At 49.7% G+C, this 17,003-nt stretch overlaps 8 protein-coding genes across 9 annotated transcripts; 4 read left to right on the forward strand and 4 right to left on the reverse strand.

The window, feature by feature from the left end:
- The first annotated feature begins 118 nt into the window (after positions 1-118).
- On the forward strand, positions 119-1,664 carry LDX57_006154 (putative malic acid transport protein). Its single transcript, XM_046087845.1, has 2 exons — positions 119-1,343; positions 1,419-1,664. The coding sequence occupies exons 1-2, from the start codon at positions 369-371 to the stop codon at positions 1,632-1,634; spliced, it is 1,191 nt and encodes a 396-aa protein (XP_045943813.1). The 5' UTR covers positions 119-368; the 3' UTR covers positions 1,635-1,664.
- A 30-nt stretch (positions 1,665-1,694) lies between these two features.
- Positions 1,695-3,980, reverse strand: LDX57_006155 (fungal specific transcription factor domain-containing protein). Of its 2 annotated transcripts, XM_046087846.1 has the most exons (4): positions 3,659-3,980; positions 3,081-3,592; positions 2,024-3,027; positions 1,695-1,967 (listed from the first exon to the last, which is right to left on the reverse strand). In XM_046087846.1, the coding sequence occupies exons 1-4, from the start codon at positions 3,747-3,749 to the stop codon at positions 1,775-1,777; spliced, it is 1,800 nt and encodes a 599-aa protein (XP_045943814.1). In that variant the 5' UTR covers positions 3,750-3,980; the 3' UTR covers positions 1,695-1,774. The 2 variants fall into 2 exon arrangements, with proteins under 2 accessions (XP_045943814.1, XP_045943815.1); XM_046087847.1 differs by having other exon boundaries at positions 1,695-3,027.
- Positions 3,981-4,410: 430 nt separating this feature from the next.
- Positions 4,411-6,630, forward strand: LDX57_006156 (zinc-binding alcohol dehydrogenase family protein). Its single transcript, XM_046087848.1, has one exon. It carries the CDS (start codon positions 4,528-4,530, stop codon positions 5,578-5,580), a length of 1,053 nt encoding a protein of 350 aa, XP_045943816.1. The 5' UTR covers positions 4,411-4,527; the 3' UTR covers positions 5,581-6,630.
- A 1,661-nt stretch (positions 6,631-8,291) lies between these two features.
- Positions 8,292-8,837, reverse strand: LDX57_006157 (uncharacterized protein; the record flags this gene model as incomplete). The annotated part of the gene is made up of 1 exon (XM_046087849.1): positions 8,292-8,837. One exon carries the CDS (start codon positions 8,835-8,837, stop codon positions 8,292-8,294), a length of 546 nt encoding a protein of 181 aa, XP_045943817.1.
- A 126-nt stretch (positions 8,838-8,963) lies between these two features.
- On the reverse strand, positions 8,964-9,251 carry LDX57_006158 (uncharacterized protein; the record flags this gene model as incomplete). The annotated part of the gene is made up of 1 exon (XM_046087850.1): positions 8,964-9,251. The coding sequence occupies one exon, from the start codon at positions 9,249-9,251 to the stop codon at positions 8,964-8,966; it is 288 nt and encodes a 95-aa protein (XP_045943818.1).
- Positions 9,252-10,205: 954 nt separating this feature from the next.
- On the forward strand, positions 10,206-10,490 carry LDX57_006159 (uncharacterized protein; the record flags this gene model as incomplete). The annotated part of the gene is made up of 1 exon (XM_046087851.1): positions 10,206-10,490. One exon carries the CDS (start codon positions 10,206-10,208, stop codon positions 10,488-10,490), a length of 285 nt encoding a protein of 94 aa, XP_045943819.1.
- A 261-nt stretch (positions 10,491-10,751) lies between these two features.
- LDX57_006160 (fungal specific transcription factor domain-containing protein) lies at positions 10,752-13,885 on the forward strand. Its single transcript, XM_046087852.1, has 7 exons — positions 10,752-11,018; positions 11,066-11,125; positions 11,185-11,561; positions 11,614-11,930; positions 11,988-12,398; positions 12,451-12,677; positions 12,739-13,885. Exons 3-7 carry the CDS (start codon positions 11,438-11,440, stop codon positions 13,226-13,228), a joined length of 1,569 nt encoding a protein of 522 aa, XP_045943820.1. The 5' UTR covers positions 10,752-11,018; positions 11,066-11,125; positions 11,185-11,437; the 3' UTR covers positions 13,229-13,885.
- A 1,551-nt stretch (positions 13,886-15,436) lies between these two features.
- On the reverse strand, positions 15,437-15,913 carry ATP9 (ATP synthase subunit C family protein; the record flags this gene model as incomplete). The annotated part of the gene is made up of 1 exon (XM_046087853.1): positions 15,437-15,913. The coding sequence occupies one exon, from the start codon at positions 15,911-15,913 to the stop codon at positions 15,437-15,439; it is 477 nt and encodes a 158-aa protein (XP_045943821.1).
- Between the last annotated feature and the right edge of the window lie 1,090 nt (positions 15,914-17,003).

The following is a 17,003-nucleotide window of genomic DNA, read 5'->3' on the forward strand; positions in this document are numbered from 1 at the left end:
ACCTCGTGTCGTGCTGATATGCAGCCTTGGTGGTTTTAGCGTCGGACTATGGTCTACAAATAGAGTAAGCTGATTTGATTTTCGGCAATGATATGCTTTGCTGGAGATTGGACCTTCAGTCGATATGTTAAGATTGACTTTATCATCAACTATCAAATTCCGAATAACCATGGAATGGTCGGTCGTCAGAAGTGGAACGCTTGATCAAAGTCAATCTTTATCTGATAATTAAAGATATCCGCATCGTCCGTCAACAATCCATGACGTCACGACCCCCTGCCTCCCTCAACCCTAATTTAATCCTACTTTCTTTCAACCTCGAGAATTAATCTCCGGACTGATCTCCAGCGGGATCGACGCCGGACAGCATGTCCCACCAAGATGATCCCCCACCCGTGAACCGATTCTCGCGCGCTCTCTGGCACTTCAGCCCGCAATGGTTCCTGGTCCCGCAAGGAACCGGCATCATCGCCGTGCTCCTACACCAACTGCACTACCAATTCGGCGCACTTCCTATCCTCGCCAAGATCGTCTGGATCTACACAATTGTGCTATTTGGTCTCACTCTAGCCCTTTACATCTTGCGCATCATCATCCACCCCCATCATGTCCTTCACGAGCTCCGCACTAACCTCCTCGAAACCTCCTGCCTCGCCAGCATCTCCATCACCTTCACTAGCATCATCGAGATGGTCAGTCTCCAATACGGATCCACCGCCGGCCTCGCCGCCTACATTCTCTGGTGTATCAGCACAGCCCTCGCCATCCTCGCAGTCATCCTAATCCCTTACATCCAACTGAAACTCCAACCCCCGGATATCGAACACATCCCTCCTTCCATTCTCCTCCCTGTCATCGCAGCCCTCACCTCCGCTGCCGGAGGCGGCGTCATCTGCACCACCACGACCATCAGTCCCCGCCTCCAAGTCCCCGCCATCATCATCTCGTACCTCGAGATCGGAACCGGGTTCGCCCTTGCCCTCGCCTTCACCGCCATCGTGCTCCTCGAACACTTCAACCGAACATATCCCACTCCGACAAAAGTCTACCAGGATATGGTTATCTGTGGACCCTTCGGACAAGGTGGATTCGCGCTGCAGGTTCTCGGTACCGCCGTCTTACAGGGCTCCTTTGCGTCGTATAACCGCGGCATGTTCCTCACTGCCGAGGCGGCCCGTCCGATCGCGTATATTAGCCAATGGGCTGGGTTGATGTCCTGGGGCTTCGGTACTTTCTGGTGGTGTTTTGCCATCGTGAGTATCTTGCATACGTTACTGGGTCAGCCTGGGGGGTGGAGAGCGACAAGGTTCAGTATGGCGGCTTGGGCGTTGATCTTTCCCTGGGTAGGTCTTTTCTTTCTCCCGGGGTGTTTTTCGTTTGCATATGGTTCTCTGAAGATATTGATGGTCACTCACTAGGGCGTGTATACCAATTGTGCGGTGCAATTGGGGAAGATTATGGATTCGCCCGCGTTGCATGTTTGGTCGACGGTGCTGGTCATACTGTTGGTTGTGATGGCTATTTGGTTGAGTTTGTGTACTGTCAAGGCAATAGCGACAGGATCGGTGTTTGAGTTGGAGAATGGTTGGAGGAGAAGTCGATTGGAGGTATTAGATGGGGGGAAGCTTTCCTAGTAGTTTATTGGTTTATAGTACGGTCCTGGGGCAGAATGGAGACAAACGAGGACAATAGAGCCGTAGGCCATACATGGGTTTGGTATTATATAATCTTCTACCATTATGCATTTCAGTATCTACTTGTCTATAGCTATGCATTAATATAAGCATCCCGGGATTGTGCTCGGGTCAAGGCCATTATTCAACCAGAGGAAGTTCACTTCTCCTCCGGTTAGCATTGCTGTGTCGGCGGCAAGTGTGCCAATCCCAGGAAAAGTCCCGTCCTGCGGGAAAACATAAGGAGTATGTTGAGTGCTCGGGTCGGTGGCGGTGGTTCCGGGGGTCCAGTTGCTAGAATTTTGATTAGAATGCGCTGGAATAACATTATCTGTGGAGGGTGAACCTACTCTAGCCAAGGAAACGAATCGACCAAGACCTGATTCGTATCGATGACAGGATCTGCTGCTTGTACCGCTTGCTTGGCCACCTTCATCAGATCCATGCTGAGCACTTTCCCTGTTGTGTATCCGGTGTGCTCGATCTCATCGAGACATTGGATGCCTTTTTCAACGACGGCGAATGTCTGTCGTGCACGGTCCGGCTCCGTTCCAAGGTTCAATACGTCATATAGCATTGTCATTGTCGCTGAGACGAGGAACGATGCAAGTGCCCCGTCATATCGAATGTCGGGGAAACGGCGGAAATATACGTCGTGCGCTAAGTTGACCAAGTTGCGAGCGGCAGATGTCGAAGCGTTAATGCATGCTTGAATGTCAACTCCACAGACCGCGCTCTGTTGCGCTTCTGCGGGGCTCGAGAAGAAAGTCGTCAGGACTAGTGCCGGTCGGTAGAGTAGCATCCGAAGAACGTAGTAACTAAATCCCAGACTGATCCGTTGGATTTCCTGCCAATCCTCGCCGATCGGAACATTCTGGTCAAAGAAGTGGAGATAGGATGGGAGAGAAGTGCTGATGCGTTGGAGGGCCGCGTCGCATTCCAGGCTGGTGTTGTTAACTGTAGCCAGGTCTGAGATACTTTTTATGCTAGCCGGGGAGTAGATATCCACGGATATTCTATCGGCGAGCTTTCCGATCTCGGCCATCGCGCGCACCCAAGCACATTCGATTGATGGTGCTTGATAGATATTTTCGTCTTTGTTGCACGAGAAATCCTCGGGGTATGCGGTGTCAATCTGGTTATCAGAGAGGGCAGATGGGCGCCCCATGTAGACAGATGAGATACGTTCAAAGACAAAGACGGTCCAAAAGGTGAGTCGGAGTCGGTGCATGTGTGGTTCTCGTCCGTCCGTCACTTGCGAGCGATGCAAGCCCAGCACCATAGCAATCCGTGTTGCGTGCCCAAGATAGAGATAGGCATCATTTTGTCGCATTAGTTGCAGAGAATACATGGCCTATGCGATCATCATCAGCAAGTATACTTTCTCATGAACCTCCCATGGCTTACCTTCAGCAGCATCAGATGCATTCCCTTCACACTTGGTTCTTGTAAAAATATCGGCCCTTCGGCTGCACGATTGGAGAAATGCTCAGCCCAGCCTTCGACACGTGCCTCGGGCTCCTTATCCTTCAAATTGACGACACGAGCCCCAAGAGCCAGCACCATGAACAAGATCTCCTGGTTTTTCAGCTTGCGACCTCGCACTGGGAATTCCCACATTTGAGCCCATGTTTCCATGACCTCCGAGTGCACAAGCACTGACATCTGCGGATGAATAATTTTGAAATACGCATCGATGAATCTTTCTCCTAAAGCCTGAGGGAGAAAGGCCTCCGTCCGCAACTGGGCTAGACGAAGGTCGCCATCCGTGTCGGCGGCGAACATGAACCGCTCCATGCCCCATTTTTGTAACGCATCTGGTACAGAGCAGCTTCGACGAGCCAGTAGTGACTGGTTGGACGAAGTTTTATTAATCCGCTGGTAAATCCGTTGCAGAAAAGCGAACCCCGACGAAGGACCTAGAGAAATTAGTTCCGTGGTGGCCACCAAGGAGGGGACTGGGGGCGTGCAGGCAGAGTACAAACCGTAGAATTGGAAATTTCCCGTCTTCGGGTTCGATACACCGATTCCAGCCCTGAGTTCATGCTGCCGTTTATAATGGACCGGATCGTCCATCAGTGTCACCGACGGCGACCATTCTGTCGGAATGGGAGACTGCGCCGTAGCCGGTAACAGCGCTGCTGGCGCCCGAGGAGGCTCTTTCGGTTGGCGGCTTTTCCTCTTGCGAATGTGACCCGTTCGATAAGCGCATCTTTGCGGATCTCGTGAGCAAGCATTACAAGGCTGTTCGCCATTACACTTGATTTTGCGCGCGCGGCAATGTTCACAGGCTCGAGGGACCCGCTCCCGAGGGGAGGGGGTCATGATAAGTACAGGGATGAGAATAAGACAGCTGAGATGGTTGAAAGATCGGTGTACGTGTGGTAGCCAGCAAGTCAAAGTCGCTTGCTAATCCAAGTTTTGATAGGTCATATCACAATGCATGTCAGGATCTCATTGGTTCGGGCACATTGTAGCACAGGCCAGGTAGTTGATAGTTGGGGGTTATTAAGAGCAGGGATCGGGTCAGGATCTCACGAGGGTGGATCTGACACAATCTAGTCCGTAATACGCACGAATCGTATAGAGGTCAGGGATGGGGAGATGTTGGATACGACAATGGAAAAGAAGCGGATTCGATGAAGAAACCCGGGCCGTTGATTAATAATCGCCCCAAGCCCTAATTGTTGCCCCGGTTGGCAAGGAAAGTCTCCGAATTTGTCATCATGGCATCATCCATCTGTCCATGAGGCATCTATGTTTACTTCTTGCGATAACAGCATAAAATGCCGGATCAGCCCCTCCCTAAGCTCTATGTGTACTATATTCATCCGTTCATCATCCAATTAACACCATGTCTCAGAAAGCTCTCGTGATTTCCGACGATTATCAGCCGGTTCTCGTCACTGATCGCCCTATTCCTAAGCTTCGCGACAACTTCATTCTTGTCAAAACTGTCAGCGTGGCTTTGAATCCGACCGATTGGAAGCAACTCGAAAATCGCCCTACTCCAGGCGCCTTGATTGGCTGTGACTATGCCGGCATTGTTGAAGAAGTTGGTAAAGGTGTGACCAAGCCCTTCCGCCGGGGTGATCGCATCTGCGGTTTCGCACATGGCTCCAACGCTGTCTATCCGGAAAACGGCGCCTTTGCTGAGTACATCGTCGTGAAGGGTGATGCTGCAGCTCTCATTCCAGACTCGCTGAGTTTTCAAGAAGCAGCCACATTGGGAGTTGGTATCGGTACTGTCGCTCAGGGTTTGTATCAAGATAAGAAGGGGCTAGGACTCGCACTGCCCACCAAGCCTCTTTCCCAGCCTGAGCCTGTCCTCATCTATGGAGGCTCATCAGCTACGGGCTCGCTGGCCATTCAATTTGCCAAGCTATCTGGTTATACCGTGATCACCACTTGCTCGCCCCGCAACTTTGATTTTGTGAAGCAGCTGGGTGCCGATCTCGTTTTCGACTACCGCGATCCAGACGCTCCCAAGGCCATTCGTGAATACACCAAAGACGGGCTAAAGCTGGTCTTTGACACCATTGGAGTGAAGGACGCTATCAAATTCTGTGACAACGCACTATCTACTCAAGGCGGTGAATACGTTACTCTATTGGTAGACAAGATCGATCGAGAGAATGTGAACTCACGCTGGGTTATCGCCTATACTACTCTTGGGGAGTACTTCAAGTATGGCCAGTGGGAATTCCCTGAGGTCCCCGAAGACTTCGAATTTGCTGCAAAGTTCTGGGATATCACGCAGCCTTTGCTTGCCGAGGGTAAGATCAAGCCCCATCGGCCAAATGTTGTCGCTGGAGGTCTTAGGGGAGTCGCAGAGGGACTGGGCTTGATCAAAGAAGGAAAGGTCAGTGGCGAGAAATTGGTTTATAACATCGCCGAGACTCCCTGATCTCATCGACAGCTTTTGAGGAATGGTGATGTCCAATTTCATGTTCAGCGATATAGCGGATGTTTGGTTGTTATTGTCCTTTTAGAAGAATGCCTGCTTGTCAATCTTAGAATCTCCAATCTTTTATAGAGACATTCCTAAAGCCCTTTCCCTAAACAGAAGAACCATTCGTAATATCATCACCCATCCCCCACGGCAAGGTAAATCATACAGAATTGGGCGTCATTGACTCCGGGTTATCATCAGCTTGTGAATTACCAAAGCGACAAAAAGCCCCTCTCCTGTCATGATTCATCTTCTATTCCCCTCCCTTCTATCTATATTTGCCTGCACTTTGCAATATTTTCCTCTATTCTGTCGGTATAATTTTTGAAGAAAGGCTTATTTCTCCAGGCAGTCATCAAATCGGAAGAAGATTCCATACTTGATTGTTGACGTGGCTGTCTATATAATTGTACTAGGGTTGCAATTAATTAAACTGACCGTATCCTCTTGTACTCACGTTGATATAAAGAGAGCGAATGAAAAAGAAACAAAACAAACAGGTCAATGGCAACTGTGGTGCTCTACTGCTTCCTCCGTCCGCTCTCTATACTGTGCCCAGGCCAACATACCACCACTAACGACAATCCGGCAGACCATGTTGCGACTAAGACCCTCCCGTCGTATTCCCCATGCTAGGGCTAGCAATGATATAGCCAGAAAGACGAGGCGCAAGTTCTGAAGGCTAGCCGCAGTCACGGAACCAGCAAAAACTAGATCAAGAACAGTCTTAGGCGGGACTGTTAGATAGACTGCAGATGATTAAGTAAGAATCAAAATCACTTACCGGTAACCAACAACACGAGCATGATAACAATGCGAAACCTTCTGGTAAAACTACCGAGCCATGTTGAAGGACGCGCGTTGAAAGACTCTTTTCATTTGGAGTTGAATTCGTGGCTTCCTTTTTAACAGGAGGGCAATTCTCACACGACATCTTTGATAGGAACTTTTTCCTGAAAAAGCTGGGGGTTATTAATTTTATGTGGTTGACGAAAAGGGTTTACTGGTTTCTTTATAGGTGTCCTTTGTGGAGCAGGGATGAGGCTGGGGCTGGAATGCGGCATTTGCTTTTCCGAGAATCCCCACACTTTTGATGTCTACCTACATGCCGTATCACATATATTATATTTACCATCTATGCAAAGATGTCCAATTTTGATATGCTACCTTGGATTAAATTTCCTTTTGTTGAAATGAACCGCTATAATCCAGGCCGATATGCAAGGCTGAGGCTTTCATCAAAGCAAGGGGTTGCAAGGATAGATTTATCAATAGAGCAACCATCATTCTCACTAGAATGGGATGCGGATTCTTTTGGGAACCTTCAATAAAAAGCGGCCTCTACAAGTTGAAAGCAAATTCTACTTCGAAAAGTTTGCTGCTATCCGTGCATGGCCTCTGGATTCCTAAGAGCATTCGAGCGTACATGTTCTCTCTTCAAAAGACAGGCCTCCCTAAACACAACGTTTTCTCGAGGTTCTCAACCCCCCGAAAGACACGCGGTCAATAATAATCAGGGAATACCCGGATCATGCGACCACGACGAAGATGAAGACGGACACAGCGGCAAGCAGTGAGGTGCGCCCATCCCCAAACAATAATCATCACCCCCCAGATCATTCGATACCATGCCCCATTCCAACGACAACCCCACCAGAAAATTCCATCAAATAATATGAAAAGTCCCAAGGCTCGGAACATGCCGTCAAACGTATCGAGGTACCCGTCGCGGAAGATGCGGATCAAGGCTACACATAAGCCTGCGAGAATCCATTGTAGGATTTCCCAAATGACAAAGCACGAAGGTAGCATCCGCTGCCGTACGGTGTGCTCCGGGCCCTCGATGAGTAGGTCTAGTGATTGATAAAGAGTGTATAGCACGGCGAATAGAGGGGGGAGTTTGTGGAAAAGTTCGTGGAAAAGATTTTGGAGGATATCGTGGAGACTCATATTTGCTGGCTTGGCTTCACGGATAGAGGATTAGATACTTTGAGATTTTTGAGGTATGCAGTTGAAATGGTATAAGAGGATAGTTTAGAAACGTACATAACGCGAAAGGTCTGGCTATTTATAAGGGCAAAGTCCAACTGATTGGCAAATACATGTTGACTGCGACAAACGAAACAACAAACACCACCCACAATTTCACTTGTTATTATTCATTTGCTCATTGCCTTTTCTTTGGCAGTGCCACTTTTCTTGGTCTTTCCAAACTTCTTTCATTTACATGTTGGGCTGTGGCATGTAGAGTGGAAAGCCATTCTCGTCATAGGCACCGAATTCGTCCGCCTTGAACATCAGCCAATGCTTTTTGCAAGACGTTTTCCATCAATAACTGTATCAAGCCCGGTTGATGCTTGCAGTACCAAAGATAGCTTCAAGATCCAGCATACGCGTCGCTGTTGCTCACAAGCATATCATTAATTTATAAATACAGAAACAAACAGCATAATGACCGTTTCTATTTTCAACACTCTCGAGAATTCAACCCATTCGAAACCACCAACAATATTATCGCCTTAGTTGCCGGTGCCACAGGCAACATCGGTCAACACCTCATCACCTCTCTCCTTTAACGCTCCCACCAAGTGCGCAGTCTCGGCTGTAACCCGTTCAAGCTCTCCACGTAAACCTTTACCACCCTAGAAAGCTTCGTCGAAAGCTCCTCATGGGCCGATATCCAAGCTCTGGCCACCGCTTGCCAAGGAGTCGATGCCATGATCTGCGCCTATAGCGGCGTCCACGAGCTCCAACTCGAAGACCAGCTTTCGCTCATCCGGGCCGCAGAACGCGCCGGCGTGCGTCGTTTCGTCGCCGCTAGCTGGAATTACGTCTGAAGCGACATGACCCTCGGCCAGCATGAGAATTACAATCCGTGCATCTGGCTTCGGAGCCATGTCAATCTCAGCGTTTTTATTTGCCCCATCTATAATTTCCGCGGGGTGTTGGCGGAGGTTCTCTTCTCTGTACCCGGACACGAGGAATTCTCGCCGGCTAATCGTGGCGTTTGGGATCCGGAACGGAAAATTCTGGAAATCTGGAGCGCTAAGAAGTAGATCGGACATTGAACGACGGAAAAGGACACTGCAGAGTTTGCAGGAGAAATTGTGCGCCGAGATGACGCTGAAAGGGGCGGGTTCTGGACCGTGGCATCGGATGAGCACTCGTTTAGACGGGTTGCGGATGAGTACTCGCGCGTGAAGTCCAAGCATGTGCACGACCTCATTTGGGGATTTTCTTATGGAGAACCCGCAGATATAGACATCCTCTGCATATCGGTACCGACTGGCGGCCAACGCAAGCTTTTTGTGTGAAATATTAAAGGTGCTTCCAGTCTTTCACCAGTCAAAACTTCCTGGCATGCGCGACTTCTGTTCCTCCTTCTTATTCTCCATGGCTCCCTCGCCCCACCGCTCCCTCCAACATGCCAGCTCCTCTTTCCAAAGATCGTTTACGCAAGGATCGCACGAGCTCCCGCAGCACTCGCCCAGACCCGGCGGCGGCGGTGGATCGTCATGGGCACGTTCGGCCGCGCGCACCAGCTGCTTGGTGCGGGTGGCTGTCAGGCGCTTTGCATTTTTGATCCGGGGGACCTCTTTAGGCGTGTATAGTGGAGCAGGAGACATGCTTGGTTTTGAACTGGTTAGGTGGAAGAACGGGATCTCTTTTGCAGTTTATATTCATCAGCCGAGGATAGAGGGGTAAACATTCTACCGGTCATTATCGTGCTTAGTCATATCTTTATAATTGGTCGGTTAACAGCCAAAGGACTTGGATAGCTTCATGATGTTCAATGCAACGATCTTTAAGCTTTGTTTCCGCTTAAGCGCCGGGGGGGGAATCTTCGTAGGGCCCAGCACGTCTCAGTGAGCTAATTTCCGATAAAAAACGTCTTTCCAAATCGGTTCGGAGATCCGCCTTCTCGGTCTCCGAAAGCAAATCCGAAGATCCGAATCTTCATACAAGCGATTAAGCTATGATCCAGAGAAACTGAAAAAAGATTTGTGAAGAAAACAAAATCCGGACTTAACGGCCCTTCTGCCCTGTATTTGTATTTATCATTCGTGGTTGGATTCAGGAAAGTATCCATTCTCCTGTCCAAACAAATCAGTGACATCAATAAACATGCCACTCTTTAGGAATCTTCTCCTCAAAGGCCTTCCAGCTGGTGGAGTGCTTGCAACGACAAGTTTTTTCTACACTACCCGTCACATTGAATTTGTCCCATTGTCTTCTTCAGATCCAATCCTCCATTCCGAATATCACAGAACCTATAATCCCTCCGGCAATCCGACCATCCATGACTTGCACGTTCGGAGGATTCCAATTTCGCAAATAGATCCTGCCCTTTTTCAAGACAAGCAGAAGCTTCTTGAACGATACTGCGGCGGAGTTTGGGCCGGACTTGGTAAATCTCCTTAATCTGACTTCATCTGGTTAAATTTAACTGCTAATCAAGATATCGCGAAGGCTTCGCAATCCAGCGCATCCTCCTAACATGTTTCCATAGAACAGCAGCTACCAAGCAGCAGCTTTGGTCCCCGTCCGAGCTTCTTGAATCCAAATTTGAGCCTGGAACCATGATCGTCGATCACTTCAATGTCTTGGAGAAGACGGGGAGCTCAATTCTCATCCGGGGCGGCGATGTAGTCTCGAATCAGGGCCTGCGGCCTTTAGATGCGCTAATGGAAGTTAGTGTTAAAGTAAAGCCAGACGAAGAGGTTGTTGAGTTTGGCTTCAAGACGCTGTTCTTCCAGGGACTTGGAAAAGCAGAAGGGTCGCTGATGCCGGCACCGGCCGTTTGGTTGCATGAGCAGTACGCCAAAGCGATGCTGGAGTCGGGGGTGCGATATGTCCTGCAATAAGATCCAGGGTTCAGTATTAGAATGAGTCACCGGATCCACCTTTGTATGATTAAATTCAGTTGTATGCCTATTATCTACGCTACAACCTAGAATAAAGTATAGAAGCCCGAGTCCGCCAAGACCATCAGTCAGCGGAAGAATCTCGACTCCTCCAAATGACTAAATCCGACGCGTATAACTTCACGAGTTCACTTGTTTCGCCAGTTCCCCTTAACTGGGCTGTCCACCTAGTTTGTCGAATATTCGGCGCTTCAGATCGATAGTTTAATGCCATCTCAAAAATTACCACCTAATGACTGGAGAAATATTACCTGCCGTAAGTGCGAACGCTGACGTCGACTTCCCCTATTCGCGTAAGCTTACGGTCAAGCAATTTACGGACACGCTAACGGACCGTTAGTGCGATCTGTGCTATTCGAGAAAAGTGAAATGCGACAGGCAGGAAAGGTGCTCGAATTGCGCAGATTCGGGTGTGGAATGTCGACGGTTACGGCCTCATCGGCCTGCGAAGCCGAAATCTCTGTCGGGGTATGTTAGCTGCAGGCCAGGACTTCAGATGAAGCTGACATCACCAGGGTGTCGGCTCTTGAGGAACGGATTTTGAATTTGGAGAAAGTAGCTTCTAGCTCACACAGGTAATTTCCCCGTGGTATCTGGTCTGCGTTGGAACAAATCATTTGACAAGTCTCTACAGGACCAGCCTGAGTCCAATTAGTCATATTCATGAGGCAGAAGATGAACCGCATTTAAAAAGAAGAAAGCTTGAGCATAATTCTCCACACAGCAGTGCGCCTCACGGCAACACTGAATCAATCGGAGGCCCGGATGACTCTACTCATCATGCCAAAAAGGCCAGGGCTATCATCCAGAATGAGCTTGAGGGGACTGAGAACATCAGCCGTGAGCGATGGACAACGCTCAGATCCGCTCTGAACGTTGTTGATAGGATGAGCAAAGGAGACAGTAACTCGGAGCCAGACAAGGATTTACCGCCCGAAGTGGCGAGTCAAGACCCCGATATCGTTGTTCCTAATTCTCCTCCGACAGAGTTACTGTATATGCTCCTTCGAGGTAATATGTTAGGAACCCTTGAATTTGGAATCTGCTAACTCACGGAGAATAGAACCCACAGTCACAGAAGAATCGGGAAATCGCCTTATATGGCCAGATCATATATCAGAAAAGGCACTTGAGAAAATGATAGTCTATCTTCTAGAGAACGAGTCCCGGGGGCAAGTATTTCATCAATACTGCGTTTGTGTCTACGTGAAAGCAATTTCACGTCTGTATAATGTTTCAAGGGTGTCCGAAAACAAATCAATTCACCGGCATCTCGCCAATTCCAGGAAGATATATGAAGCGGCCGCGATTCATGCTCTTAAGCAGCTTGACATCCTTGCCATGCCGAGTCTTGCTTTAATACAGGCATTACTGTCTGCTGTACGTTTTTATGTTCCCGGACACCCTTAAGCTGTGGCACTGACGTTCTTCACTCAGGGCCTTTTGATGCAATCGTTGGGACGAGCGAATCACTCATGGGTACTCACGTCCTACGCTGCTCGCTTGATAGTCTCTCTGAACTATCACGAAATTAGCGATCCTTCGCAAGGGGAAGAAGAAATTAAGAGTTCTCTATATTGGTGCTATTATGTTGATCGAACTCTCAGCGCTCTCCTGATTCGACCGCCGTCACTACCAAATCTTCAAGTATCTCCCACTGATCTAGTTAGGATGGATACATCGGTGCCGTACACGCCACTCATCCGCATCATCATAGATCTAGCTCAAATTCAAGATCAGCTGCTCGACATCTCGCTCAACGGAAAGCACAGAAGTCCTAGTCAAGTCCTCGTCCACTGTCAAGGTCTGCAGGAAAGGATGTGCATTATACACAACAACTTGCAAGCTGTAAGTCTCCCGCTGCTATCCGGAGGCGAAGTGGGACTAATATAGCTCCAAGGGCCGCGACTCCATCCCTGAGTTGATCATGAGCGACTGGGTATCTGTCGATTTCTGCTACTACGCCATTCTCGTCGAGATCCTACGAACACGCCTCCGATACGCCCCTAGTCCACTTACGCATCGAGAATGTCTCTCATACGCCCGAAGCTCATTGAAAGCGTTCCAATACCTCCAAAAACACGTCAACGAGCTAGATTGCGCTCCGTACCCATTCTTTCTCACATGGTTTGCATCCCCACCTCTAAACCTACCCAGCAGTTGATTCTCAACTAAATGCGATAATCAGGACCATGTTCATGTACCCTCTCAGCCCATTCTTCGTCCTCATCTGCAACATCATCGGAACCCTCGATAAAGACGACTACCATCTCATCCGCAACATCACTCAAGGCCTCGCCCAGTTCACCGAAAGTCCCTACGTCGCCAAGATGCTTAGCCTCCTGGCTTCTCTGCAGCAGCTCTGCGAGCCCTTATTACACACCGTCGATAGTCAGGACGCGCCACCGCCTCAGGGGCGACGATGGTATCCATCGGTCACGGCCACGTCGGAGCCTGAGACCTCAGTTCCTACGCACAATGCTACTGCGTACGGCACCGAGAACATGTCGGTGTCTTCATCAGCGGCGGCTGTTGGTGCGCCGACGGAGCTATGGATGCAGGGACAGTATCCGGCTGAGGTGACGCCTTCGACGGAGGGTATGATGTGGCAGTTGTTCAATAGTCAGCTTTCGTTGGGGCTGTTTGAGTCGGATTACATGGCTTTTGGGGCTGGTTGATCGGTGGGTTTCTTGGGTTGTGTATGTTGATAATGTGTATAGGTTTCGGTTTGGGGCTGATTGCGTCATTCGGTCGGTTCGTTTGTCGGTGTAGTGGAAGCGAGTATTTCGGGCTTCACCGTGTTATTCGGAGTACATTTCTGGAGTTGGGAGTCTACTTATATAATAACACTCAATTGGACATACACTAGCACAAGTACTTAATCTCAACCTACAGATAGATTCAAGTTCCAGCCATACTTCCGTATCCTCCAATCAATCGCTCGAGACAGCCATTCACATGACCAAGATCACATGATGCTTGTTTTCAGACCGCGGGCTTACCTCATCGCAGCAAACCCAGCAAACAACATCCAAACTCATCAAACCAAACAAACAGAGCAAAATAGACCCAAAAGAATCTCTTCCTCCGATGAGATGGACGTCAATAACCATTTTCTGATCCATTAATCACGCAGGGAGCGATAGATAAATGAGATAAAATCAGAACCACCGACGCGACGACCGGACCTGCATCTTCAATTCCCGCCTCTCACTGGTCCGAACCCATCGGCTCTTGGCTGCGTCTAGCCCAGGGCAACAGAAGCTAAGCTGCAAGTCTTACCGAGGGTCGGAGGGTAGAACTAAAACAAGGACCAAGGGAAATATCGCATATTCAGGGTTGGATCTGTCAGGTGAAAAATTCTTCATGCAGGTTGGCTGCATAAACCTACACAGGGCAGGGTGCAGCTAACTACATACAATAACATGAAGCTACGAAGCTGCTATTGCACTTATGAAATTTGTTCTGATCTGTGACTATCGGCAAACTCCGTGTAGTCCGTACAAGGATCAATTTCTTCTCCCAATTTAAGGGAGTGCAAGCGTAATCATGGAAGGGAACGGACTGCGGCATAAGGCCAAGCACAGGCAAGCTGGGTGAACTGAACCGGACCTGACGGCAACGGTGACGTTCACGATCCGGATCGCCGAAGCCAGGATCCACCACGGCAGAAGCCAGAAGGGCAGAACTGAGAGGTTGGGAAAGGAAGGGCCCCAAGGGAGGAATGGGGGTGTTTCATCACCTGCAAAAGTCGAGGACACATCGACACGTCGGATGGTGAATTGTCTATCTGTCTATCTATCTACACCGTAATCTATGATTGAATGAACGTGTCGAGGATCAGAAAAGCTACCCAGGGAAGAACGGATAGAAAGGGCCGTGTGTAGACCGAGACCCGAAAAAAAAAAAAAAAAGACAGTGCACATACCATGCAGTGCGTGTCCCCAAGAGCTACCCTCCGGTCCGTTCTCACGTCTCAGGCTCGTCTCACATTCCATAATTTTAATGAAGGCTACTCCGGCAAGGAGGCGCGTTCATTCCGGTCCTGCCACCGCTATTCCTGGCGACGCTTTGTTGTTGTTTTTCCTTTTCGTTTTGGATTTTCCTTCCTTTCCGGCGTCGTACGGTGACCGGTGTAGAACTGTAAATGGTCTAGTCTACTCTAGTTCTAATCTAGCTTAAGCTGAGCTTTGTTCTCGTGTCCATCTGCCCTGGCTGTTTGTCTCCATGTCTGAGCGGGAAAGGGAGCTAGGGAGGGAAGGGAGCTACCACGAACAATCCGGAGAAAGCTGCCAGCTAGCTCCAGCAGAGCAAGCTGGATGGCAGATGCCAATTCATTATTCAATGGTTCAAGGATAGCAGAGATTCATGAAGACACGTAAGAAATGGAGGGAAAGTCCGGGGTAAACCGCCCCAAGGGAGAGAAGAGTGCACGTATCAATTTCGATCCCGAATTCCTTTCAACCCGTTCCCAATTTCCCCAAAAAACCGAGAAAAAGCGTGAGAATAATACAATCATTGAAGATGGCGGAGAAAAACGACGTCAGTGACAAATGAAAGGTGGCTCAAAGGAGTTTTAGTGGCCATTTTAAACTCTATATGTACAAAATGTATTCGGATGATAGATGAGACGGAATTGTAGTACATGATATATAAAAAGACCACCACAAATTACCTCCTTCACGAGAGAACCAAATGACCGGAAAACCCCGTCCGCAGAGTTTTCGAAAAGCGAGCACGATGATTTCCCGACACCAATTCCCCCAAGGACTTGACAAAAAGAGTTTGCGTGGACGCCCACACGGTGCTCCCCGGGAGGAGAAACAGTCGTAAAGAATCCGCCCCCGACCAGCTCTCTTTTATAAAACCATGATATTTCAGATACTTTAGACGTACTTGCACATCATGGCAACCATCAGGTCGAACAGACCGATGGCCTCGACGAAGGCGAAACCCAGAATGGCGTAGGAGAAGAGCTGGCCACGGAGAGCAGGGTTGCGGGAGACGGCGAGCAGGAGGGCACCGAACACAACACCGATACCGATACCGGCACCACCCAGACCGATGGCGGCGGAACCCATACCAATGTTCTGGGAGACCTGGACCATGGCGTCGGCGATCTCAGAGGAGTACTGGCGGCGGGCGGCCTGGTTGGCGAAGACCTGGCGAGCGTTGGCCTGGATGAGGCTGGAGGGCTGCTGGCGCTTGAGAGTCTGGAAGGGGGTCATGGGGATGGTCTTCTTCTGGGAGGTGAAGGTACGCTTGGGGACGACAGCGTTGACGCGGGTGGCCGGGCGGGCGACCTTGGAGGTCGCGGCCATGGTGGAGGCCATGCGAGAGGCGAAGATACGAGTGGAGGACATTGTGATGGTTTGGTTTGTGGTGGTTTGGTTTTTTTTTGATGGTTTATGAGAGGAGTTGGAAAGGGTAGGGAGGGAGGAAGAACTTTTTGGGAGGGAAAAAAGCTGGAGAAGTTGACAACAGAGGCCTAGCAGGACATAAATACTCTCCCGCTAAATTTTCGTCTTTTTTGTGTCCACCCACCGTCCCCGTCGGTCTTAGTGCGCCTGCGCGGGTTGGGAAAAAAGCCCTACCTGCCACTAATGGTCCGTTTAGGCCTACGTGGTGTATCTCCCTATCCCTATTAATTCCCATGCCCAATCCGCTTTTCCACGCACATCCCTCTCTTCCCTACTTTCTCCCCTCGCCCTCGCCCTGGCGACGCCTGCGACTTATCGGGTTCGTTCGGGATGGGGCCAAGGGAGGATTCTTTCTGGTCCAGCCAATTAATCAGGGACTTTGCCGGCCGCGCTGCTCCGCGGATGGAGCTGAAGGTGAGCAGTCCACGAGTCCCGAGTCGTGATTTGAGTCCACCGGTGATCCAATTGACCCATATGGTGGTTGGGGGAGGGTTGACGGTGGAGTTGTTTCCATGGCAATTGAAGCTTCTACAGTCTTACTCCTACATTCTTTCCTTCCCTCCCTCCCCTGGGTTAGCCAATTGTCCAACCTCCCTTCCCATCAGCTCAACAATGAGCCAGTGCTAAGGATGGGAAACAATTTTCTACGGTATGTGAAGTGAGCTCAACGCGGTCATTCAAAAAAGAGAGAGTTCCAAGTGGGTCCCGAAGTTCTCGACTGGGTCCGATAAAGTGGTATAGACCCACATGGCGTTGGACCGGAATCCAATCAAAGCAGGCAGCGCGCATGCTAATTTCTGGATTTCTTCTCGGACTCAAACCCACCGGGCCGAATCGGGTATGCGGCTCCACTGCATCCGGACTTCCCTGGCAAAATAACAGTTCTCTTTGGTTGTCGTCCCGATGGAGCTGGTGGATATTGGGCTTTTTTCGGCTGGATGGAAAAAAATAATTTCGCAGGCGTCTTCCCTCGGGAAAGACGCAGCAAACCTGGATAAAAATGAAACCAAGAAAACCCTCCGACCTCACCGAC

This window comes from Aspergillus melleus (assembly GCF_016097325.1).
Source record: "Aspergillus melleus strain CBS 546.65 chromosome Unknown contig3, whole genome shotgun sequence".
Classification (NCBI taxonomy): Eukaryota; Fungi; Ascomycota; class Eurotiomycetes; order Eurotiales; family Aspergillaceae; genus Aspergillus; species Aspergillus melleus.

Excerpts from the sequence above, each read along its gene's own strand:
- LDX57_006154 (XM_046087845.1), top strand. The coding sequence starts at position 369 with ATGTCCCACCAAGATGATCCCCCACCCGTGAACCGATTCTCGCGCGCT. Across the intron at positions 1,344-1,418 it reads GGGCGTTGATCTTTCCCTGG|GGCGTGTATACCAATTGTGC; the intron begins GTAGGTCTTTTC and ends GTCACTCACTAG.
- LDX57_006160 (XM_046087852.1), top strand. The coding sequence starts at position 11,438 with ATGAGCAAAGGAGACAGTAACTCGGAGCCAGACAAGGATTTACCGCCC. Across the intron at positions 11,931-11,987 it reads TACAGGCATTACTGTCTGCT|GGCCTTTTGATGCAATCGTT; the intron begins GTACGTTTTTAT and ends TTCTTCACTCAG. Across the intron at positions 12,399-12,450 it reads TACACAACAACTTGCAAGCT|GGCCGCGACTCCATCCCTGA; the intron begins GTAAGTCTCCCG and ends TATAGCTCCAAG.
- LDX57_006155 (XM_046087846.1), bottom strand. The coding sequence starts at position 3,749 with ATGGACGATCCGGTCCATTATAAACGGCAGCATGAACTCAGGGCTGGA. Across the intron at positions 3,593-3,658 it reads GGGAAATTTCCAATTCTACG|GTCCTTCGTCGGGGTTCGCT; the intron begins GTTTGTACTCTG and ends TAATTTCTCTAG. Across the intron at positions 3,028-3,080 it reads TGCATCTGATGCTGCTGAAG|GCCATGTATTCTCTGCAACT; the intron begins GTAAGCCATGGG and ends ATGATCGCATAG.
- LDX57_006156 (XM_046087848.1), top strand. The coding sequence starts at position 4,528 with ATGTCTCAGAAAGCTCTCGTGATTTCCGACGATTATCAGCCGGTTCTC.